Consider the following 25670-nt stretch of genomic DNA (forward strand, 5'->3'; position numbering starts at 1 on the left):
GCATCTCGAAACTGCCAAAAAAGGGCAACTTTATATTTCGTAGAGAGAAAAATAGGCTAAGGATGTGTGCGAAAGAGTAAGATACGTACTGCACGAGCAGCTCACAATCGACAATGCTGTTAGGACCTGGGCGATGAGCCTTTCCATTCGAATGGAAGTGTTTGAAAGATCGTGGATTTAGTCCAGCGACATGGCAGACAGAATCTACGAGCTTTTTCTGCAATGACTGCAGACGACGAAAGGTAAGTTCCTCCAGAGGTGCAATGCAGCCAATGCTGCCTTCCAGGGTACCAAAAAGTAAGGCAACTCGGTTTGTCTTATCAGAGCCAGGCACAGTTTGATCAGCAGATGTGGGAAGAAGCTGCAACCATAGAAATTTGGTAATATCGGCGCCAACATGAAACTCAGCTCTTGACAGAAGCTTCTGTCCTTTCCAGCTCTCTGATACTTTTGGAGCATAATAGAATATCTATATGTTGCAAAAAATAGGTTACCAGTTATCACATATAACCATTTATATATATAAGCATATTACAAATATTCAGAAAGAGAAAGAAGAAACACTATATTTATACATATATTTTTTAAACTAAGAAGAATATACTTCACTTGCAATTACCAAAATAAAATACGCATATAAAATACAGTACTCCCTCCGTTCCCTCATAGTTGAGACGGAACTTTTCGGCACGGAGTTTAAGAAATGAATGTTGAGTGTGTTAAATAAATAGATAAAAAACTAAGAAAGAGAAAAAAGTGAGAGAATAAAGTAAGAGAGAATAAAGTAAGATAGAGGAAAAAGCTACTATATATGGAAATGACTCAACTATGAGACCGGAATGGAAGAAATATTTCTAAGACATGACATGATAAGCTCTAAATATAGTTGGAACAATTACATGAGACCCTATAAGTAAAATAAGAGGATCATATTTTAAAACACTGACCATGGCTGACCATATGAGCGGATGCTGCTTTAATGTTGTATTGACGCTGAGTGCTGAAACCATACAAGTGTGATGTTTCCAAGCAACCCGACCCGCCCATGTAAGCTCATGTTCATGAAGAATTACTACAACAGGCTCAATATAACCTGAAAATTAGCTTTTAATCATTCAAAAAAGGAGTGGCTGGGAATTGGCTGAGGTTCATAATGAAATGAAGTTGCTGAGAAAAGATATACGAACAAATCACAAATTAGTTGCCTGAATCTTAGAGAAATATAGTCAGGATACTAAGGACCTAAAAGCAAAAACAAAAGATTAAATAGAACCACTGATTAAACCAAGCAATGGCTACAAGTAAGACTACTTCACAGCAAATCAGAAGAGTCCTCTTATTAGAGGCCTTTGGTGTACCCAAGAAAATTATGAAGTTGAATTGAGAATTTAATCATTTATTATAAATTGATTACCACTTAGTTGCTGGCGGTCAAGAGTGTCTCACTGAGTTGGAGTTGTTTATAGACTGCACTCTCACTTAATTTAATCCACAACCACATTAAATTATAACTTATAAATTTTAACTGAAGAAGGTCAAAATCTGGTTACTACAACCTTAAAGCATAAAACAGATTTTTCTTTATCACTAGCATCAAATTATCCAGATTAGAGAAGATTTTGACAATTCCACCTACTCAAAGGAAAATATACAGAAAAGATCTATGTCGTAGACTTCCCAAACTAGTTTTTTTGCCCTGTAACCAATAAGCTCAACTTAAACTTGAGATAAAAGGAGCGGCAATGATGAGAAAGTCAATAGAACCAAACAACTTGTGATAGTTGTGAAGGCTCTCCTTACTTGAAATTTTGGATTATTTTTAGCAATAAATCTATGTGACCAAATTTTGTACAATTAAAATTTAATTTATTTAATTTGAAAAAATACGTTTATTTATGTATTTAATTAAAATATATGGATGCATATATAGTACATGGAAAGTGCATAATATTGTGGTCATATATTTATAATTTGTGTATAATTTTTTAATTTTTTGGAACCAAAAATGTAATTAGTGCATATTTTAATTCAAATTTTAAAAACAATAGAAAGGAGATTCAAATATAAAAATTAAAAATGAGGTTTGAGGCTAATAAGTCTTTTTAACTTGTCTACTTACTATATTTATTATTTTAATATATAATTAGTACATCAAATTATTAATATAACCTTATTTTGATGGTTAAAATTTGGTTGTTTATCATCACTCTATTTTTAGTGGTATATAATAGTACTAGGAATCATTTGAGAAATTGAAAGTAGTGTCTGTGCCATAATTTCACTTGCTTTGGAAGTATTTAGTGATTTGAAGATGGTAAAAATGGAGTCCCAGATCCACTATAGTTAGTTTTATTAAGGTTAAAACAAACAAAAATTAATAGAGCTATTATGCTTGGAGTGTTAATAGTTTCGGATTTGAGAGAAGCGGACAAACATTAATAACATGCATGCATATCAAGTTGATACTATAAAAGTGCACTTTTGCAATTATAATAAAATTTTCTACATAGTTGCCTTGTTAATTAAGCTAATTAAAGTTGTTTACCGACAAGGGGAAAAAACGAAAAATAACCAAAATTTATTCATTGATAACATAATTACTTCTTTCTCTTTTTCTTTAAAATATACTAATACTAATAAATTTCAATCGATTAAGCTAGCTAATCTTCTTTAGCAGTAATTGTCAAATCATACCATTGGAGCCACGTTTCAATTTTAATCAACCACTTCATTAATTTTTATGGCCTGATTTTGCCAACAACTTTTATTAACATTGCTTACACTTGTCCCACTAATTAATTACACCAATAACAATTAGCTATAAAGCCAATCCATTCAACTGTTCAAGCAATATTTTATTTACATTTACCATTTCTGGTGTATTCTAAATCACTAATTATCAACTGAAATACTCAAAGTGGAGATATTGCATACATGAGTGATGGTTAAATGATTGTAGATGTCTTTTTACTTTGCCTAATTTTCTGTATTTTATAGGAGTATGATTTTGTTTTGTATCAAGTACTTTTTTGTATTTTATAGGAGTGTGATTCATGCACTACTTTATAATATTCATACTTATTAAATGATTCAGCTGAACCCATTTGGTAGGATTTAATAAGGTTGATTATATTATTAAGTCCATGAGTTAGTGTATCTATTAAGAACATGTTAGTGTATTTATAATATGTATTGCATTAATTGAAAAGTATGTATGATAATTGATATTCGTACAAGCAGAAATAGGAAATAATAGCTGTACACCGATATTAGTTACAGTATGGAATGATTGGGGGTAGATTGATAGGTAGTAGAAATAATTTGCTAAATTTGAATTTCATGGCACATTCCTTTCTTTTTCGAAAGGAACTAACAATCTACTATTACAATTTCAATTTTAAATTGAGTTCGTCTATTTGATCATATTATGGAAAATTATAAAATATTTTTATCTCTCTAGCATTTAAAACGCTCTATCATTTTATTCAATAAATTGCATCATGATCTAATGTGACCAAGTAGCTATTCATTGTAAATTCCAAATTCCATAATTTGATCATAGGCTTCATATCATAGTAGTCACTCATAATAGGAATATTTATTTAGTTAATGAGTGAAATAATAAAGTATAAATAAATACAAATGGAAAAATCATGTTTTAAATATTAAAATATATACTTTACCCGTCCAAGTAAGTTAATTAACTCAACTTTGTAGTAAAAATAAACTTTTACTAGTACTGTATTATCTTTCTCTATTACTTTATGTATCTCTTATTTTTATTACATTTCCTTTACTAAACATCTGACACGAATGGAATAATATTTCATTTTTATGGTATTCCACTATGTCTATATGAGTAAATTTTTGTCCCAAATACTCGTAAATTAAATGCGTTCCACGTAACCAGTGTTAACCAAATAGTCAATCTGATTGGCTGATATCAAGTGGGCCCACTACATTGACGAATTTCCAACTTTCTTCCGTTGATTCCCACACGCGCCATAACTAGCACGTGGTACTAGAAAAAGTAGTACTATAATTTCGTCAGAAAACAAGAATAAAATAAAAACAAAAATAAAATAAATTCCCCATTTTGATTTTTCTTCTTCTTCTTCTTCTCCTCCTTCTCCACACCACTTTTCCTCAAGTCAAGAACAGAACACTGAACACTGAACACCTCACTCACTCTCTCCCCCTATCTACAATACATACCCAAATTTTGATTTCGCAGCCTCTGTTTTGCGATATGTTCACCTGAGCAATTCTTCGAACATCTCACCCTCAAAATTCCACCACTTATTTTCCGGCTAAAAAACGCGGCGGAACTCTTAAATGAACTCATACTTGATCACTTGCGAAATATCAAGCTCGAAATGCCGAAGCAACAGTCATAACTCATAAACCAAAAAGCTCCGATTTTCACGGAATCCGGCACCCTTTTCCCGGAACAGAAATGTCCAACGCAAACCCATCTCCACCGGAGGCGCCTGAAGACGCGCTGAACAAGCGCTACGCGAGGCTGCTGTCGCTCCGTACGAAGGCGGTGGATGGGAAAGGAGCTTGGTACTGGGCTCATTTCGATCCCATCCTGATCAGAAATCCCGACACCAACCTCCCCAAATCAGTGAAGCTCAAGTGCACCCTCTGCGACGCCGCATTCTCCGCTTCAAACCCTTCAAGAACCGCTTCCGAGCATCTCAAGAGAGGAGCTTGCCCCAATTTCACCTCGATGCTGAAGCCGATCACGCAATTGCCCCCTCTCGCATCCCCCTCCTCGCAGTCGAATCACCGCAAGCGCGCTTCCTTGGACGTGTCTCCGATAAGCATGTTTGATTCTTCTCGATTCGCCGCCAGTTCAATGACTCCAAAGCCGCCGATTTTGTCCGGTGGGAAAGACGATTTGAGGCCACTGGCAATGCTGGAGGAGAGTGTGAAGAAGCTCAAGAGCCCCAATTCCCCTCCATCTTATGTATTGAGGAAAGAGCAAGTTGATGCAGCCTTTGATCTCTTAGCTGACTGGTACTACGAGGTATGTGGGTCTGTGGCATTTTCGAGCCTCGAGCATTCCAAGTTCGCGGCTTTTCTAAGGCAAGTCGGCTTGCCTGAAGTGTCAAAGAGGGAGCTTCTATGCTCGAGGCTTGATTCCAAGTTCGAGGAAGCTAGAAGAGCGTCCGAAGCAAGAATCCGGGATGCAGCTTTCTTTCAGATTGCTTCTGATGGATGGAATATCATTGAAAGGGGGAACAAGAGCCTGGTTAAGTTTATGGTTAACCTTCCTAATGGAACCAGAGTTTTCCAAAAGGCGGTGTACTCGAATGGCGGGGCAGTGGAGGAGGTATTGTGGGAGACGGTTGGAGAGATTTGTGGTGACAATGCACAGAGATGTGTAGGCATTATCGCAGATAGGTATAAAGGGAAGGCATTGAAAAGGTTAGAACTTCAGAATACTTGGATGGTTAATTTATCTTGTCAGATTCATGGATTCTGTAGTTTGATCAAGGACTTCAATAGGGAACTTCCACTATTTGGGAGTGTAGCTGAAAATTGTCTGAAAATCGCGAATTTGATCAACTCTCAACCGAGGGTTAGAAGTTCTTTCCTCAAGTTTAGGTTGCAAGGGTTTGAAGTTCCTACCTTTATTACAGTGCCCTTTCCTAAACGTGACATTTCTAAGAATTATGGTCCTTTTGTTGCAATGTTGGAAGATATACTAACTTGTTCACAAATTCTTCATTTAGTTGTGTTAGATGATGCATTTAAATCTGTTTGTGTCGAGGATATTGCTGCTGTAGAAGTGGCTGATCTTGTTCAAGATGTTGGGTTTTGGAGTAATGTGGAGGCTGTTCATTCGTTGATAAAGTTGGTAATGTCGATGGCTGAGGAGGTTGAGGCGGATAGGCCTTTAGTCGGGCAATGCCTTCCTCTTTGGGGGGAGATGAGGTCCAAAATCAAGGAGTTGTGCACCAAGTACAATTTGGCTGAGGGGCCCGTTGAGAGGGTAGTCGAGAGGCGGTTTAGGAAAAACTATCACCCGGCATGGTCAGCCGCCTTCATTCTTGATCCACAGTATTTGGTCAGGGATGCCTGTGGGAAGTACCTCCCCCCTTTCAAGTGCTTGTCGCACGAGCAAGAGAAGGACGTTGACAAGCTCGTCACCCGCCTCGTTGCAGGGGAGGAGGCTCATATCGCATTGATGGAGCTTATGAAGTGGAGATCAGAAGGTTTGGACCCGCTGTATGCTCAGGCAGTTCAGCTGAAGCAGCAGGATCCCGTTACAGGGAAGATGAAGATGGCTAATCCGCAGAGCAGTAGGCTTGTGTGGGAAACTTGCCTAAAAGAATTCAAATCACTTAGTAAAGTTGCAGTGAGGCTTCTTTTCCTTCAGGCAACCTCAGGTGGGAACAAGTGTGATTGGTCATTCACGAGATTATTTCGAGGGCAGGGAGTAGGGTTTGACAAGGTACAGAAGCTCGTGTTCGTTGCAGCCCACACAAAGCTCGAGAGACAAGATTTCTCCAGTGTAGAGGAGAATGATGCAGTGCTTCTTAGAAACATTAATGGTGAGGATGAAATGCTTAATGAGGCACCATCAATATAACTTCTTGTTGTTGTTGTTTGGTTAACTACCTAGAATTATTGGTGTAGCATTTGTTGATTTGTTTATTTATTTTCCCCATTTTCTCAATCAGTTTAGTGAAGGATAGATAATACATTATTGCAAGAAATTGCTAAATGGACCATCTCTTTGTTCTTATTTGGTGTGTACAGAGGAAAATTTTATTCTTCTAGCTTCTGTTTTTTAATCAGAAATAGAGAGGGAAACATCAATCTTTTGTAGCATATATATGATCATTATGAATAGTGAAGGCTCTTAAATTGCAAAAAGGGTAAAAATGCGTTTGGGGCTCGTTTGATGTATGTGGGTTTAATCCAAACGCGTTTCTACTGTTTTTGCAATATGTTAAGAAAAAGGTTCCCATTTTCAGAAAAACCCGAATATCGAATGCCAAATAGCTTCATGTCTGTTGTCAAAATTACAGTTATGCTGTAATATACTCTGGTTATGTTTCATGCTGCATATGATTCTTACATGGTATGTTGTCATTATTGATCTTCTAATTTCATGCTTGCTGTTTACTTCCAATGGACTTGTAACATATTTATAAATATTCTCACTTTCCCCATTATACATAATCTGTTTAAGAATTCACTGTTTAAGAATTCATGTTATCCAAATTGAAGACATCTATTGACAGACTCGGCTGAACACTTTGATCTCAATATACATCTCAGGCCAGACGCGTTCAAGTTAAAAGGGTTGAAAAACACAATCTTCCTTGCAAGAAGAGAGCAGTGGATACGAGGGAGTAAGAGGCTTCTACTCTTATCCTCTTTCTGTTAAAGTTACACAATGTGAATGATTGTAGAAAACGCGTTAAGGGGTGTCATGAACGCAACCCGTCCCACGTATGAAATGGACGTTGCAACGAGATTGTGAACTGGTTGCCGAGGCAGGACAAGTGTAGGGTGTGCTGGTGAGAATCATGATTTTATGCATTGTTGCATCAATTTGTTTGTGCACATGGAATACTTAGGAAATGGATGCTCAATTTGTGCAGGCATCACGGCATGTGTCAAGTAAAAGGTTGTAATCAGATAAAGATGTTGATGATTGCCCATAAAAGACTCCAAGATGAAATTGTACAATGTAATGGTAGCAAAAGTTGGAGAGAGAGTGCAGAGATTGCATATGGGATCTCTTGAAAATGAGATTATCCCATTCCACAATTATAGTTGTAAAGCTGAGATTGTCCTTCTCTTTATGCACTCCATCAACCCCTCCAATACTTGTCAATACATTCCAACATACTCTCTATGTACATGTAACACATATGATGTTGGTATATTGCTAGTCTCAGTGTAGGAGGGCAACTTTCTCAAAAAATATGGACTTCGGACCATTTCTCGTTTTACGTGTTATTAAAACATGCCGTGCAGGTGATGTGTAATTTTCGAGCTTTTATATTAATGGATTATTAACACACAAGTTTAATAAAATAGCTCTAATATTACAATCTATCTGCAAGAGTACAGAGTCGACTGTAGTACTTCGAGTGTCGAACCACAGGGATGCGTAGGTTATTTAACAAGAATTGACAAAATTAATAAACTAAATTTACAAACTAAGGTACGAAAATGGAGAAAGATGTCACTCCAAGTTGCTCACGAGGCTTGTATTATTCTACACCTTTAACAATGAAACATACGAAGGGATTAAAACATCAACCTAATCGCGTGCACTGAACATGTTTGCGACGTATAATTCACAATCAGCTGAACACTTGTTCCATGAATTAATTTTCAATGATATTAAATTCCTGCGGAAGCGCGGGAATAAAAGATCATCTACTATAGTCACCTACTTAATCCACTATCAAATTATCCTATGAACAATTCTAATTCGATAGCAATCCAACAATCAATCATTCCTAAACTATGTTAAAGAGACAATAGCAGAGGAATTAACATCACTACGTTATTAGCCAAAAACATAGTGAATAAATATTGAGCACATTGTTGGACACAAACATATGAAATCAATGGTGTGAAAACATCCATACAAGCCTAGATTACAACTTGGAGCAACAAAAGAAGCTTAGCCTAAACACATGGTGAATTTGCAATTAAAACCGTAGGATTCAAGCTCTTGATGAGTGGAGTTGGGATTTGGAGTCGGATCGTCGGAAAGTAGGCCGGACCTTCCTGAAATCGCCCCCCCCCAAGTCAACTCCCCTTTTTCAATTTTTGTTCAATAATCAATGCTCCCTTCACGTCACACTCCTTCCCCCCTGCCACCTTCTGCCTTTTTCTCCTTTTCTTTTTCCAACCCCCTGACACCTTTTTCCCTTCCTTCTTTTTCGTCCACTCCTAGGGAAAAGAAACTGCTGTATAAACCGCAAATCTGCAGTTCAAATAACTACCCGGCCGGGTATATTTTACAGCTGAAAATTCACCCGGCCGGGTACCTCATTTTGACCACTTTCTGGAATTTTCGTGTTCTAAACATCACACCCGGCCGGGTGAATTATTAGACATAAAATACACCCGGCCGGGTGGCCAATTTTGAGAGCTTTCTGGACAGCTTTTTCACACTCCGAGCTTCATTCTTTGTTTCACCATTTATTCCTCTTCCTACACCACAAAACATACTTTTGCAAGCATCAAACTATATAAATCATGTAAAGTTAGGGGAATAAAAATGTACAATTTGATTCACATCAGCAGGTGAATTGGTTTTGGTTTGTAACATTTGCTCCTTAATGGCAAGTTTATACCTTGCACTATTTCAAAAGCTTATGAAGTAATATGAGAAGTCATTTAGTCTATAAAACCTACATATATTGCTTATAGAACCGATGTGGGACAAGTCTCATACCTTGCACTGGTTCAAGTCCGTATCATTCCATTATCTTTAAGGATAAGCCTCGTAACAATCTATTGCTCATATAACAATGTGAGACAAGTCTAATATCCTGCATTGATTTCAATTCGTAGCATTCGACCCTCTTTGAGAACATGTCTCAGACCTTGTACTGGTTTCAGTCTATAATATTCGAACCTTGTTGGTCACAATCCGTACTACCAAACCACCACTTTGAGTTGACTTTGATACCATCATTACAAACTAGCGTAAGAGAATACATCTAAAAAAACTAGCCTATTAAGTGAAAGAGTCTTATACAACAGATATGAAGCAAGTCCTGTACATTGCACTAGTTCAGTCCATGAAATTAGTCATATTTTATTGATTATGATGGCTCATTAGTATTATTATCATTATCAAGTGAGTGATAAAAATTGTAATGGCTAAACCCTAGTCCCTCCTAATTCTTGCTTTGCCTTATAGTGTAGGTAAGGACTGCTCACATTGACTACTCACCAAACTTTAAAAGGAGAAAAGCCCTTTTCAATTGTATGGAATATGGGTATTGATTTAGGTCGTGTTACATGTTAACAATATAGGAGGTGTTCGGTTTGCAAGATTGTACCCGTGATTAAATTTGTAGTGTATTTGGTTCATGAGATTCAACCTCATAACTCAATCCTAGATGGATAATCATGAGATAATTAGTCATGGCTAACCCCCTATGACTAAAATAATCTCACAATTCAATCCTAAATTGTATCGTGGTATTATTTTATCTTGCAAACCGAACACCACCGTAAGAGATATAATCATTACTATAGTACACAACAAATTTCACTTTTTTCTCTTGGACTTTGTGATTGATCATCTCTTCTCAGTCCCATTCACATTTGTAAGAATTCCTCTAGGTAAAATTCAAGAATTGACAGTGATGGTATAATCATGGCAATTATGTGTAGGCAATAAATAAGTTATTTATTGGTGTAAGATTGGAAAAAGGTAGAAAATTATGGGACTGATGGACTGATACTGTGTCTACCACAAAATTCAGTGAATTATTATTTTTTAGATCAACCAATTATTACACATATTTATCATTTAATTTTAATTATGTGGGTGCCTCCTTTTTAGCTGTAAAATTTCCTAGCACAATTCTAACCACCTTTGTTAACTTGCTTCACTCATTTACTTTCTTTCTTCCTTCCTTCTTTTAAAGTTTCATTATTATAGATATGTTTCTTTCATGTCTTCACAACCATTAATGCTAAGGTTGTCTAAGCCAAGCCCCAAGATTCTTCTGTAATCTTTGTTTACCTCTCTCTCTTTCACACACACACACACTGATTGTTGTGTTGGGACCATTCATCTTTTGCAAATTGGTTTCCATTTTGAGGATCGGGGTATTGATGAGGTCCACAATTTTTTAGGGAAGAAGGAAGTGTAGAGAAAAGTATGAAATCTATAGCATAGATTTGGGGAAATGTTAAATAGAGCAGACGAACACTAGATTGCAGTCACTCAAGTTGAAAGAATTGCCTTGGACATAGGGAATTTATTTAAAGCATATAAGATTCTTCGAAAAATGTACAATACCCGTTATACTAATACGATACTACTCACTTTGCCATTGACATGCGACCAAAGATGTGAGGGTGGTGGATACACAATACACATACTCCTTTGGAAATTTACAACTAGATAAGAAATTACTCGAGATTGAAAAAGGGCCAAGTGTATGACGCCGTAAACGGTTATTTGATGATCCATTTCATAAGTCGTGGGATAAAATTATGCTTCCAACATTGTAATGTATATATTGTAGTATTTGCCTAATTTTTTACGTATATTTATCTAGGTCATTAATTTAAGAATTACTTATAATAAAAGTATTTGAAGTAACACAACAAATTAAAATTCAATTTTATATAATTCATGAAATTAATTACCTTAAAATAACTTTTAATGTATTAGAATCATTAAATAAAAATAAACTTTATTCTGAAATAGTGCATCATGGTGAATTGCAAAAAGTATCCCATCTGTCCATCATTTAAAGAATCATTTTTTTCATATTCAGTTATTCATGATTTATAGAATCGTTTCCTTTATTTCATTTTTAATATCAGACCCCACATTTCACTAATTTTTTGTACTCACAATTCAATGAGTTCCACATTTCACTCACTTTCTCCTTTTACTTTTATTTACAAAAATAATTTTTTAAAACTCGTGTCGAGTCAAAATGACTCTTTAAATTGTGGACGAATTTAGAGGCCCAAGAATGATGAAACCCATTTATCACAGCCCACATATAACTTACGGCCCAAATTAATATTGAAAATTACCCGAAACAACCCCACAGATTTCCATATTACCATTCTTACCCTCCTTCAACAAAATCACATTTCTCTCTCGAAAAGTAGAAAACAATAAGGAATTGGCAACCGCAGAAGAGAAGAAGAGATCACGCAAAATGGGGCTCACCGACGATCAGGTATCATCGATGAAGGAGGCGTTCAATCTTTTCGACGCAGACAGCGACGGAAAAATCGCGCCATCGGAGCTCGGAATCCTGATGCGTTCCCTCGGCGGCAACCCTACGCAGGCGCAGCTGAAAGCCATAATCGCCGAGGAGAAGCTCACCGCGCCGTTCGATTTCCAGAGGTTCCTCGATCTCATGGGGAAGCACTTGAAGGCGGAGCCGTTCGACAAGCTGCTCCGCGACGCGTTCCAGGTGCTCGACAAGGAGGGGACCGGCTTCATCGTGGTGAAGGAGCTCAGGCACATCCTCACCAGCATCGGCGAGAAACTGGAGCCCGCGGAGTTCGACGAGTGGATCCGAGAGGTCGACGTCGGATCCGATGGCAAGATCAAATACGAGGATTTCATCGCGCGCATGGTCGCGAAATGAGAAAGGTGAAATTTGAGTTATTGTTCAGATTTTGAATTTTGAATTCGATTTGTTGTCGCTCGTTGCATTTCATCCCAGCCGTTTATTGTTTATCTGTTTATGCGTAATGATTGTGTGATAAATTCGATTAGTTTCTTTCGTTGGAATTTACCTTTAATCTGATTAGTATGAAAGGGAAATGAGAAAAGCCTTGAATTATTTGGTAACACATTTCATTAGAAACAGAGCTGGCTAACATTATCGTCTAGTATTCTCACTTATAGTTTGTATCTTCACCATTTCACCTCTTTAGAAACTAGCCAGAGAATTAGCATGCTTTTCCCTTTGCCTATTTTTAACTACATTGCTATGTCAAACATACATATATTTATCCCGAAATTGGAAATCTATCGATGAAATAGAGTTCTTATGTATAGTATTTATCCTGCCACATTTATTCTGGTAACATGTAAGCATTTTATTTCTTTTTGAGAAAATGGAATATATGTAGAAAATGGAATATATGTAGTAAACTTAAACAAGCAGTAGGTATTGAAAATAAAGTCTTGGCTGACTTTGGAGAAGATTAGGAAGAATTGGAAACCTTGAAAGCTACCCAAGTTGCTGATATATTCAGAGGGAATGGGTTGGTAACTTCAAAGACCATTGAAAGTTCTTGATTGAGTGAGGTGTCTAGTGAGAGATGTGTCCTCAAAACGTTTTAGTGAAAAAATTACTATTTTGTGTACATCGAGTCCTGTGTATTTAGTGTTTAGTATTGAGTTTAATAAAATACAGTAGTTACTTTTGAAAGTGTGCTCTAGTCCCAACAGTAGGTACATCAGCAGTAAACCATAGTTTTTGATAATTAAAAAGTGGATATACCTCAAACATGTAAATGATGATGAATATAATTTGAGAAGTTGAAGGATCCCCTCTTCTGAAGTTGGAAGACTTTTCCCAATCGCCATTCTCTATATTTCCTCCGGACATTTTGTTTGTCAGGGCAAATATATCAAAACACCCGAAAGAAACTAGATGGTTTAAACCATGTTTTGTGGGCTGATAGAATGTAGTTTCCTGATTCGATGTGTGATTTGTAATGCATATTGAACTACATGCTGTGTGTATCTGAACTTTGCAGTTGCCTGTGCCTAGATAATGTGATCATCTGCACAAGGAAACATTTCTTCTAAGCTCTTTCTTACATGATGTGTATCTCTTCTTTCTGGCTCCATTGCCATAGAAAAATACTCTGTAACTGGAGTATTTTTTTTCTAGTATAATTATTCAGCAGTTTATCGGATAAATGGATAATCATAGTAGGAAGCCCTAACTTAACCCAAAACCATGCAATTCCACACTTCCGTGTGAAACCGATGTGGGATCTTATCACTATCTCTTAGTTTATGATTCATAACATTTTTGGAGGCCTATTGGTTTGGAATTGTTTGATGTTCTGATTAAGCTGTCATTGCAGGTGAGTGAGAGAGGAGGTTCTTGCTCTTGTGCTTTTCTCAAGCCGTGAAGATGCATATGTTTGATTTTATTGATTTTGAACTTTATTTATTGTTGTAGGTAGAAAGTTTCATTTATTTATTGACTCATATCTTATGAAAAAGGAATGCCTATTTCATAATTTATCCTTTTAGCATACTCTTGTTGTTTGGGAGATAGTATCTTTTGTGATGAGATTCTTTTAATAAAATTTATTGCTATAAAATACTATATTTTACAATAATACATTGCATCATAATAGTATTATTGTTTTTAAATTGTTAAAAATAATGGAGCACTAATGTACTTTAATTTGACGCAATAAACTCACAATAATAGATAAACAAATTCAAGTAAAGAATACAATTCTCAAAAAAATAAAAATATACATCAGCCGTCTAAAAATACTCTTATTTTTCATTTTGAGTTGTCTACTAAATTTAGTTTTTATCTACTTTTCACTTAAAACACTTTTAACTATGGAATATTTTTTATACTATCTTTTTTATTTTACTACTATTTTTGCATTAAAATCGTGCATTTTTATGGACTGAGTAGTACTCCCTCCGTCCACGAATAGGAGTCCCGTTTTTCCATTTTGGTCCGTCCACGAATAGGAGTTCCGGTTCATAATTATCATAAATGATAAAGAGCCCCCACATCCCACTAACTCATTCCACTCACATATCATTTAAAACTAATATATACAAGTGAGACCTCTATTCCACTAACTTTCTTCCATTCACTTTTTTTAACATTTCTTAAAACCCGTGTCGGATAGAAATGAGACTCTTATTCGTGGACGGAGGGAATTAACTATAGAATTTTTTTATAATATCTTTTTTATTTTACTAATTTTGCATTAGTATGGATTGAGGTAGTATGTGTGAAAACACTGAAAGTCGTGTGTAGAGTAACACAAAAAAGTGAATTACTGAATCTCATGGAACTAGTCATAAGGTCAATGCAATACTTATATTTTCAAAGGAATAATATGCTGCATATGTTACGTGAGTATTACTCTCATTTGCCGCACGTTTAGCGTTGTTCATTTCAATTTTATATTTAATTTGATTCTAATAAATAAAAAAAAGTATTGAAATTTTTAATTTCACAATATTTATAAAATAAAAGTTCAATTTGCTCATTAAATTATAACTAGTAAGTATACAAGCCCATTTAACATTAAAAAGCCCAACAAAATTTGCATATCAATAATAAGTGCGCCGGCCCAATATAATTTCTGAATTGTCTTCATAAGCATATTAAAACCCAAATCTTCATCCTCAATGCTCTAGTATTACTGTGGAGCTAGGGTTCGTAGCCTTCAAATTGGATATTGAACAAATTTCATCCGATTGAACACACAGCTGCTGCGCCATGGGTCGTATGCATAGCAGAGGGTAATCTCCATCTCCATCACTCTATTTACGCTTTTTTCACCATATGATTTTCCCGTAGTTATGGATTTTGCGTGCTCGTTTTTTGTTTGATTTCAGTAAAGGTATTTCTGCTTCAGCTCTGCCTTACAAGAGATCTGTCCCCACCTGGCTCAAAATCTCGTCTCAAGATGTAAATCAGTCTGACCTAAATCTCTCACATTTGTGTTAAGCTTTATATGTAATGCTATGGTAAATTGGAGGTAATGTAGTTTTTTAATTATTGAAATTCACATTCTATAGGTTGAGGAGAGTATTTGCAAATTCGCGAAGAAAGGATTGACACCGTCACAAATCGGCGTGATTCTTCGTGACTCACATGGTATTGCTCAGGTGAAGAGCGTTACTGGCAGCAAAATCCTTCGCATTTTGAAGGCTCACGGTATTGAAAATTTGTGCTCTCGAAATTGATTAATATTTAGTCCTACATGTATTTTCACTAGCTGATTGATTGCTGGTTGGTGTTAATGCTGTTTCAGCTCTTGCGCCCGAGATTCCTGAGGATCTGTACCACTTAATCAAGAAGGCTGTGGCCATCAGGAAGCATTTGGAGAGGAACAGGAAGGATAAGGATTCAAAGTTCAGGTTGATTTTGGTTGAGAGCAGGATTCACCGCTTGGCCCGTTACTACAAGAAGACCAAGAAGCTTCCACCTGTGTGGAAATAGTAAGCCCCTTTGCACATTACTCCGTTTTAAGTTGCTTCTCATCTTTGAGTAATTATGAGTTACTTGGTTGAATTGTGTTATATTTGCCTTGTATAGTTTGATATCTCAAAATGTGTTATGTATGGAGGCTTTATATTTCTGGATTGACGTAGCTCACCCGTTAAACTGATCAAATTATTTACTTCCTTTTCTTTATGAATCTTACGATTGAGTCTCTTTGACTAGTTGAGCTAGGATTTACTTGAGTCTCTTTGACTAGTTGAGCTATTCAGGAGATACTTCCAATTAGAATGTTCCTACTCAGTAGTTCTACTTAAGCACAGATTTTCAGTTTTTATGGTTTGGAAGAATTTTGTCTTGATTTCTAACAAAGGAAATCAAAGCCCCAAACATGATTCATTGGCCGAATACAATACACAAAAGGACCTGCATTTTGTTTTTTGGATGAGTTTTTTTAACAAATGCATTGTGCATCATTTTAAACACCATCAGCTGTTCTACCTCCGAACTGTTTGAACTTTGTGTCGTTCCAGATAATCTTGTCTAGTTACTGCATAAATATTCTACTGCTGTTTCTTGTATCAGATCTTTGCAAAAGACTAAGCCATGCACTTGTATTTGGAACATTGATTTCATCCCTTTCTAACTTCTTGATGTCAACTTTACTCCTGCAGTGAATCGACCACGGCGAGCACCCTTGTTGCTTAAGCTGAGAAGCCCTGATGAGTCAACAATGGGAAAAACCATTTTGTATTTTGGCAAAGTGAATTGTTGATTTGGAATTTTGTTCTTTTTATTGGACAGTTTTATTCATTGTTGAAACTCAATTCTTCTTTGTTTCGTTAATGTTTGGTTCCTCCTATAACCATTTTGTCAGGTTTATTGATGAGTGTATTACTATATCTTACTACTAAAAACATCATAATCTCATAAATCGTAATCGTTGTTATTTCCTTTTGGTATATAGTTACAGCTACACAAAATTTTTGAAAACTGCATTGAAATTTTACTCCAGTTATATGGACAAGTTATGTACTCCTATATAATCAGGCTATACAACATATAATAATGAAAAGAGGTTATTATGTTTTTTCCTATCGATTTAATCGGTCTAAAATTGAATTTTTGTTAAATTTGATTTGGTGTCGAAACTAATGCTTACTACTAATTCTTTACGATATTATTTCAATATCTAGGAATTAACAAATGAAATTTCCAAAACCATATAACTCTTCCCCGCCATTTCAAGTTGATGAAATAAGAATTTGACATTGGCATTAACAAGATGAGTTGATCTTGAATTAGCTCAGTTTGATATATTAAGGGATAGAGTGACAAAGAACTAAGACATCTAACTTTCCAAAGATAGTACATTTTAAGCGATTTAGGGTAATTAAAGCTATTTGCAATCATTGACAATATTTGGAAGGGTCCAATGAGTGAACTCAAATCGTTCATCGTAGGAAAGCGAGCTAGACTAGGGACCATGAGCCAGCTGCGGAGTGGTCTAGCCCGCATGAAATTAACCAATTTGAGAGTATCACATGACACCGATCGTTTATGAGCTGATATGAAAAACTGATATGACATGTGAATAATATATAACTTGTACGTATTTGTGGTCTATGGTGTGACTGCTCTAATGGCTGTTTTTTTTCTTACCATTACTAATAAATTACTAATAGAAAATTAATCATTACTAATCAATTATTAATTGAAAAAAAACCATTACTAACATTTTTTGCAAATCTGATTTTATCGGGCTTTTTTATAAATAAACCAAATAGCAGGGTAGCAAATGCAAATAGCCAAAATATGAAAACAAAACCCTAGCTTAGCCGCTTGGTTTAAAATCACAATCACAATTCAGCTGCATTCTTATTTCGTCGAACTTCTCAGCTCCGCCGCCGCACTCCTCTTTTCGCCACCGGTAAACTCAAAGCGAAAATTGTATTTCGCAATCGGCTCTTTAGTTAATGCTATTAATTATGCGAATATGAAAATTTGTTTGCTGATTGATTGACTGTACTATTCCGTGTGTATGCTCGGGCCAGACGAAACAATGGCGTTTGCAACAATGAAGCCGACGAAGCCGGGGCTGGAGGAGCCCCTGGATCAGATTCACAAGATCCGCATCACTCTGTCCTCCAAGAATGTCAAAAATCTCGAGAAAGGTGCAACCTTTATTTGCTTGTGGATTTATTTTGGTTGTGTTTCAGTATTCGATTGCTCTATTTAAGCTCTGGATTTCATAACATGTGCCTGGTTTATTGTATGCTCGAAGACTAATTTATCTTGTTTGTGGCATGAATTGCAAAAGGGCTATGCTTGCTCCAGTTGTAGCATTGACTAATAGTTTGAGTATCTAAATAAGTAGCATATAAAATGTTAGTAATGACAGTGGTGTAATTACAGCGTGAACAGTTTTGATTGCCCTTACTTTTGAAGAGAGGTTAAAAGTTTTTAGTAAGATTATTAATTTTGGAGCAATTTCTTCTAAAGAATGATTGGATAAGCTTAAAGGAGTTTGATCTATAAGTTGCGTTTAAGAGCTTATGTTATAGTGATAGTGAGCTTCATGTCTCCTTTTCGTTCGCTGGTGCCGTATGGAGTCGCAGCGAATTAGTAAGTTCTGTATTTTTACCTGCTCAATATTCAGAAAGTTTCAGTCTGTTCACGTCAAATCGATTGATATGATTATTTGAGTGTGTTATGATCTTTGTTTTTTATTCCTTTTACAATTGGAGGTACCGATTAGTTGGCACTGTTTACTTGGTCTACCTTTGATGTATGTATTCATGAATCATGGATTTGCTATTTACTTCTCCATTATTGGCTGGAGGATTTCTTTGTACCATTCAATAAGTTTCTTTGTAGTCTGTTGGTGCCATTAATCAATTATGTGTATGATCTGAGTTCCGAGGCTTCACCAACTTTGAAATATGGATTTATCATTTCTTTTTAACGAGTTGATTTTTTTGTCTGTTGGATCTATTCATGAATTATGGCTGTGCTCTGAGTTGTGATGCTTCAACAATTTTGGTATCTTTCTGTATATGGTTCCTATATGATTGAGGCACTGTTGACCTGAATTTTCTTTGACAGTTTGTGCTGACCTTGTACGTGGTGCCAAGGACAAAAGGCTGAGAGTCAAGGGACCAGTCAGAATGCCTACCAAGGTTCTTAAAATCACCACTAGGAAGTCTCCTTGTGGTGAAGGTAGGGATCCTATATAACTGTGAAACCCTTCGTTGCTTGCTTGCTTATGTGAATCCACTCTGAACTAACAATTTGTAATGTTCTTAATTCAAACCAATGTTCAGGGATTTGTTGTTCATGCCTCCTGTGAAAGTTTGTGTGGCTTGTTATATAAACAGATTTGTTTTTGTAAATTTCTTGTGTGAATATATTTTGGAATTTTCTTGGTAGTTCAAGTCTGAATAATTAGGATTTACATATTGGCCTGTCCAGCTTTCTCTGAATAGTTCTAGTTTACCCGATCTGTGTACATAATCTTGATGCTGTTTATGTTTGTGAACAATTTACATTTTGTTGAATTGATTCTTCAGGTACAAACACATTCGATAGGTTTGAGCTGCGTGTGCACAAGCGAGTCATCGATCTTTTCAGCTCACCAGATGTTGTGAAGCAGATTACTTCGATCACCATTGAACCTGGTGTCGAAGTCGAAGTCACCATTGCTGACTCCTAGATGATCTGCATGCCGCGTTGCTGTATTTCTGCTGTTGTTAGTTAAGTTTAAAACTTGTTTATTAAATGACCTTTTAGATGTTTGGAATTCGAATGTAAGAGTATTTCTGAACCAAAGAATTTTGAGTTTTGTAGCAAGGCTTTTTGTAGGTATTTCTTTTATTTATACTGGGATACTATTTCTTTTAGTTGTTGCTAATTTGCATGTTTCACTTGCTTTAAAAGGTTTTGGTTCTTTAATAATAGAAAAATACAAATGACTTTATTTTAATGCTTGTTATATAATGGCAGATTTAGGAAATTGAACTCAGTGTGTGACAATACCTAATGGCTATTCACTGTCAAAAAAGCTCGATTACCACTTAGCAAATTCTTAGCTAATATTGCTGAGCAACGATGATGCTTGATGGTATCGTCGTGCTACCAACTTATGGGAGAAACAACGAGCACTTCATCACAATTCTATCAATAAATATAGTTTAAAAGAAGGGAATGTCTCCATAAACCAGAAAAAACAATGGCTGCTCCCACCACTCTCACTCATCACAATCCCCTCTCATCAGAAGCTCATGCAGAGCACCACATACCCCGCCGGCCGTCTGCGAGAAATCCCTCTCAAGAGCTAGTGAGCGGGCCGCCATCAAGGACTGCCTGCCTGGAGGAGACCAGCGACAGCGTCAATCGGCTGAGCGAGCTCAAGAACATAGGCCCGGAGTTCGTGTGGCACTTGAGTCATGAGCAACTTGCAGGTGTGGGTCAGCACGGCCATGACGGATGCCTCGACTTGCTCGGATGGCTTCTCTGGCCAGGTCAAGAACTCGGTTCGCGCGCTCGCTCTATGCAATAGGTATGCAGACAAGTATTGTAGTACGAGTATTAGTTAAGCCACTTCATGGGTCTTACCAATTAAGACGTGTTTCATTGTTTTCTTTAGTCTATGATATAATGTGGTAGTGTCACCCAACTTTTGTAATACAATTGAATTATATTGATATGTGAAATTGATTGCTCTTTATATTTTTATCAAAACTTGTTTGCCTAATGAATATATGAAGAAGAATAATAGTACTTCCTCCATTTTGCAATTATAGGAACTTCTGAAAAGACATGATTTTAATGTAAAATTGAGATTAAAGTAAGAAAAATATAAAATTAAAAAGCGTGTTATTTGGAAATCAGTCCCATCTCAATATTAGAGCAAAGGATATTTTCTATTTCCAAGAATCAGACCAAAAAGAAAAAAGGAAAAGAGTTTCTAATAGACGAAGGTATGTTTTTTTTTTTTACTTTTTGAAGGAAAATTTCCAATAATGAAAATCTGTTAGAGGTGATTATCCCTAGCTATATTACATTAAAACTGCAAAAGGTCGAAACAAAAATACATTAAGAAATGATCAATTGATGATAATTGAGGATAGGTTGAGCCTAATAATGAAATTTAATATGTATTTTTTTTCTCTTTAATGATCCTATATTTGTAATAAATACATATATACATAAAGTAATTAAAGATATAAGTATATCACATGATGAGATTATTCAAAATTTATTTAAACTTGGTGATTTATTTAGCAAAGCATTATTGGACTACGTTGTTTTGTCCACATAAATATTCTGGTTGACATATTTGTATCGATTTTGCCCAAGTTAAAAAATATGGGATGATTATAATTTTTTCAAACTTGGCGATTTACTATTTTTGAAAAGTATAAGACCCATCATAATTTAACAAAACTTCGTGATTTATTGAACAATTTATCCTTCAATAAAAACCATATATGACAAAATCAAATAAATAGATCCTATATAGGGTAAGTTTTGATTAAAGATCTCTAGATTGACAAATTTAAAAAATAAAAGGAATGACGGAAACATTAAATTTTTATAAGATTATTATTTGAATTGGAATTTACATGTTGGATACAGAGACGCTAGTGATAAATTTTTATTTTCCTTATGTTTATGATTTATTTCCATGATCTTTATTTTACTTAATTATATATATTTAAGATTTATTTCCATGTTGTTAGGATTCTACTTAATTTAAATGTAGGGTTATAGTATAAATATGTACTAGTCCTTTCGTAAACTAGTATTTTCCCAACTCTCAGTTTCAATCCCTAATTCCTATACTTGATAAACCCTGAACTGATTTAATTTCCTCTCGTTTGATACTTATTTATCTATTTGCGTTATAATGAAGGAGCAAGATTTGTATCTATCCCAAGAAATATGGGTAGAGATTCTGGGCAGACTTCCTATCAGAAGCATTGCGAGGTACAAATGTGTTTGTAAATTATGGCGCAATCTCATCCAATCGTATCCAAAATCAGGTATGGCCTTCCTTCATCATGACCATATTGGGTATACAGTTTGTGATGAGGCCTATCAGCCCCTTGTCCGATTCCGCTTGCCATCTCCGCGTGAAATTCTTGGCTACCATCGTCTTATAATTGATTCAGTTAATGGTTTGCTTTTGTTATGGGATGGATTAGATGATCATCATAATACTCTTTTCATAGTCAATCCAATTACTTGTGAATATGTTGAGCTTCCTCCTCAGCCACAGAAATGCCTATTTGGATTTGGAGTAAGCAAATGAAGCGGCCAATATAAGATTTTATGTGTCGATGAATCTAGGTCCTGTTACCTGTATACGTTAGGAGGAGTCTTGTGGAGAAGTATCCAAGCAGCAACAACTAGATTGCCTGACAAATCAGGCTTGTCCGAAAACTTCCAAACTCGACTTTGGCTTGATTATATTTTATTTTTTAATGGAAATCTTCATTGGTTTGCAACTGATTCCGAGGGTAATTTTGTGATTTGTTGCTTTGATCTGGAAACCGAGGTGTTTACCAGTTTTTCCCCTCCCCCTCGCCAACATGGATATTCCATTGATACATATGGTGCACAACGACTATGTGTTTTGAATGATCAGCTATGGTCATACGGTAAAACAAATCATGGAGAGCATATTGATATTTGGAAGATGAACAAGTATGAAGATTCAAATTCTTGGATGAGAGAATATACGATTGCCAAAATACCAGCTGCTGATCGACCAGGATTATCACATATTATTCTCCCGCTCAAAGTTTTCGTCAATGGTGACTTGTTGTTCGCTATTAAGGATCAACTACTTATCTACTCCAAAGCCACTCAAGTTCTGCTCCCACATGCCCCTCTTCAGCGATCTCACTATAAGAGTTTGCATAGCACATTTCATTATACCCCAAGTTTTCTTTCTCTCAAAACCATGGGAATTAACAATGTTCACTCATTAATTATTTACTAGGAAGAACATTAAATTTTGTAGTACTCTACTCCCTATTTTTCGCTCACAATGTGAACATATAATTTTGTACATTTAGTAATTTATCTACTTTTGGAGGTTCGGCAAACTTACGTATATAATAACATCTTCCTCAATATTTTCGATAGCAATAGGTAAGAAATTGAAGAAAACGTGAATATAAGATACTGATATTCTTTATAGCAGATTAGTTTGGCAGATTTGTCAAAGTTAATATAGGGAGTAAAATTAAGTGATTGATAACGAAGTGGTTTGTGAAGCTATATGTTAATGTAAGATTTCATGTTATGACCACATTTAGTCATTTGTTCGAATTTCGGTCATATGTATACATAACATGAAAAATAAGGCGTGCCATGGAATGAGATCCCGTCCGTGTGTTTAAATGTATATATGAAGTAAGAGCATTCACAATAGCGGCGACTATTGCGTGGAATCCGCCGATCACGATCAGCGCCACGCAAGTCCTATTAGAGAGGTACATGATAAGAAAAGACGCTATAAACTTTGATAGTCTTTCACCTAATAAAATACTAAAATGTATTACAATTGCATACCTCGTGTTCTGCCTATTTTGAAATAGCAGTATTTCATATTGACTTACCAAAAGCTGCACTAGCTAATTGCACGTATCTACTGTAACGGATTCCATCTTGGGAGATTCGTGGAGTGGCACAAATAACATCAAACTCCAAAATTGGTCCCTTACATTTGCCTTAAAAAAACTTTTCACTCCTATACAATAAGTTTGTTATCTTTTGGTCCCTAACAAATATATTTTGGTCTAAAGTTAACAATTTTGTTAAAAACTTAATGATCAAACGTGTTTTGACCAAATAAGTGACTTAATTTTGAATCTAATTAAACTAATTAGGTTAACCAGATCAATATATTTAGATTCAAAATTAAGTCACAAATTTGGTCAAAATATGTTTCACTATTAAATTTTTAACGGAATAATTAACTTTGGAACAAATCATATTGTTTGGGACCAAAAATTAACAAATTTAATGTAGAGGACTAAATAGTTTTTTAGGACAAATATAAAAGACCAATTGTGGACTTTAGTAATATTAAAGAGTGTATAGTTGCCAAATGAAAGCCAAAGTCAAGCCAATAACACCCCATGCACCGTAAAATTACAAGAGTTAATCAATTAAATCATATACTAAATATAATATAGGATTGTATTTAATGTCGAATTTAAAATCCGAACTGCAAATGACTTTATTTTTAGATCGTTTTATGGACTTCATTATTAGATTGTTTTACTTCAATTGCAGAAAGAAAGAGTGAACTAAAATGATTTTAAAATAAATTGTATTTTTGTTTAGTGGTTATTTAATTTACCAACCAAGAATGGTGAAAGCAAAGAGCTTGAATCCCATTCCGGAGCACAAAGCGTGATTAATTAGTTGAGATGAGATTAAGAGTTACGAGGCTTGCAATTAATTAAGAGCCAGCTGGCTGTTTCCCTCCATTTTTAAAACTATATAATGTGTTCAAACCTCTTCTCCGATTAAGCTCTGCACACGATTGAAGAGAAAATCCAAATCATCACACCAAATCATCACCATGACCGGGTGAGTTTTTAGATGCAGAGCTTCTATTGCATTCGTTTACATGAATGCTCCAATTTAATGTTGAATTTGGGTGAATTTTTAGATGCAGAGCTTCTATTGCATTCGTTTACATGAATACTCCAATTTAATGTTGAACTTGGGTGAACTTTTAAGATGCAGAGCTTCTATTGCTTCGTTTACATGAATACTCCAATTTAATGTTGAATTTGGGTGAGTTTTTAGATACAGAGCATCTATTGCTTCGTTTACGTGAATACTTGAATTTAATGTTGAATTTCTATTGGTACTCTGATCGATCGCGGTGAATCTTAATTTTAGATTGGAAGCGGTTCTATTAGGTTTTTTCGTTTTAGATTATATAACTCCAATTATGATTTGCGTGAATCTGAGGTTCTATTAGTGCGGTAGCTTCGGAAGTTAAATTCATTAGGAGGTTCTAATCGATCGCGTTTACGTTTACCTGAATCTTATAAATTATGATCTGTTTAATTACAGTCGATGTTAATACGCGAATCTTATAAATTATGATTTGTTTAGTTACAGTCGATGTTAATACGTGAATCTTATAGATTATGATCTGTTTAATTACAGTCGATGTTAATGGGATTAGGAGGCTCTGAATTACTTGTTGAATAGCAGGAGAGAGATTCGCTTATTTCTGAATTATGTGAATTAACATGCAGGAAAGAAGACACTGTTGCGCCGCCTGCATTGGTGCCTCCGGAAGCTGCGCCGCCTGCTTTGGTGCCTCAGGTAGCTGCGCCGCCTGCGTTGGTGCCTCCGGAAGCTGCGCCGCCTGCTTTGGTGCCTCAGGTAGCTGTGCCGCCTGCTTTGGTGCCTCAGGTAGCTGCGCCGCCTGCGTTGGTGCCACCAGCCGCCCTGGTGCCACCGGCTGCCCTGGTGCCACTGGTGGCACCGCCTGCGTTGGTGCCACCAGCCGCCCTGGTTGCACCGGCGTACGAGACCACTCTCCTACCGCCGCTGCCGGGCTCGGGAGCGGGACTATATTTCACAGGTGCTGAGGTTGACGACATCATGGGAGAGAGCGACACTTGTGTCATGAGTATCAATCGTGTGCTGTATCCAATTCAATTGGTGCTGTCCGAGCTTGCCGAAGGGGCGCTCTCCAGTGATGAAGTG

At 36.0% G+C, this 25670-nt stretch overlaps 4 protein-coding genes across 5 annotated transcripts; all 4 read left to right on the forward strand.

Moving 5' to 3' along the window:
• Nucleotides 1–4096: 4096 nt before the first annotated feature.
• On the forward strand, nt 4097–8045 carry LOC121802046. Of its 2 annotated transcripts, XR_006050724.1 has the most exons (3): nt 4097–6563; nt 7297–7538; nt 7623–8045. XR_006050724.1 is itself a non-coding variant. In XM_042201590.1 (1 exon), the coding sequence occupies exon 1, from the start codon at nt 4457–4459 to the stop codon at nt 6599–6601; it is 2145 nt and encodes a 714-aa protein (XP_042057524.1). In that variant the 5' UTR covers nt 4097–4456; the 3' UTR covers nt 6602–6791. The 2 variants fall into 2 exon arrangements, 1 of the variants encoding a protein (XP_042057524.1); XM_042201590.1 differs by lacking the exons at nt 7297–7538; nt 7623–8045 and having other exon boundaries at nt 4097–6791.
• Nucleotides 8046–11830: 3785 nt separating this feature from the next.
• LOC121802267 (probable calcium-binding protein CML13) lies at nt 11831–13963 on the forward strand. Its single transcript, XM_042201894.1, has 2 exons — nt 11831–12346; nt 13801–13963. The coding sequence occupies exon 1, from the start codon at nt 11904–11906 to the stop codon at nt 12339–12341; it is 438 nt and encodes a 145-aa protein (XP_042057828.1). The 5' UTR covers nt 11831–11903; the 3' UTR covers nt 12342–12346; nt 13801–13963.
• A 1125-nt stretch (nt 13964–15088) lies between these two features.
• On the forward strand, nt 15089–16885 carry LOC121802275 (40S ribosomal protein S13-2-like). The gene is made up of 5 exons (XM_042201902.1): nt 15089–15220; nt 15317–15389; nt 15500–15638; nt 15736–15922; nt 16598–16885. Exons 1-5 carry the CDS (start codon nt 15198–15200, stop codon nt 16629–16631), a joined length of 456 nt encoding a protein of 151 aa, XP_042057836.1. The 5' UTR covers nt 15089–15197; the 3' UTR covers nt 16632–16885.
• An 839-nt stretch (nt 16886–17724) lies between these two features.
• Nucleotides 17725–19822, forward strand: LOC121805573 (40S ribosomal protein S20-2-like). The gene is made up of 4 exons (XM_042205483.1): nt 17725–17853; nt 17978–18097; nt 19029–19142; nt 19493–19822. The coding sequence occupies exons 2-4, from the start codon at nt 17986–17988 to the stop codon at nt 19633–19635; spliced, it is 369 nt and encodes a 122-aa protein (XP_042061417.1). The 5' UTR covers nt 17725–17853; nt 17978–17985; the 3' UTR covers nt 19636–19822.
• The last annotated feature ends 5848 nt before the right edge of the window (nt 19823–25670 follow it).

The sequence above is a fragment of the Salvia splendens genome, chromosome 5 (genome assembly GCF_004379255.2).
Source record: "Salvia splendens isolate huo1 chromosome 5, SspV2, whole genome shotgun sequence".
NCBI classification, from domain to species: domain Eukaryota; kingdom Viridiplantae; phylum Streptophyta; class Magnoliopsida; order Lamiales; family Lamiaceae; genus Salvia; species Salvia splendens.

Coding starts and splice junctions, on each gene's coding strand:
- LOC121802046 (XM_042201590.1), top strand. CDS start 4,457: ATGTCCAACGCAAACCCATCTCCACCGGAGGCGCCTGAAGACGCGCTG.
- LOC121802267 (XM_042201894.1), top strand. CDS start 11,904: ATGGGGCTCACCGACGATCAGGTATCATCGATGAAGGAGGCGTTCAAT.
- LOC121802275 (XM_042201902.1), top strand. CDS start 15,198: ATGGGTCGTATGCATAGCAGAGG. Junction 15,390..15,499: donor TCAAAATCTCGTCTCAAGAT/GTAAATCAGTCT, acceptor CACATTCTATAG/GTTGAGGAGAGTATTTGCAA. Junction 15,639..15,735: donor TCGCATTTTGAAGGCTCACG/GTATTGAAAATT, acceptor ATGCTGTTTCAG/CTCTTGCGCCCGAGATTCCT.
- LOC121805573 (XM_042205483.1), top strand. CDS start 17,986: ATGGCGTTTGCAACAATGAAGCCGACGAAGCCGGGGCTGGAGGAGCCC. Junction 18,098..19,028: donor TGTCAAAAATCTCGAGAAAG/GTGCAACCTTTA, acceptor TTTCTTTGACAG/TTTGTGCTGACCTTGTACGT. Junction 19,143..19,492: donor GAAGTCTCCTTGTGGTGAAG/GTAGGGATCCTA, acceptor TTGATTCTTCAG/GTACAAACACATTCGATAGG.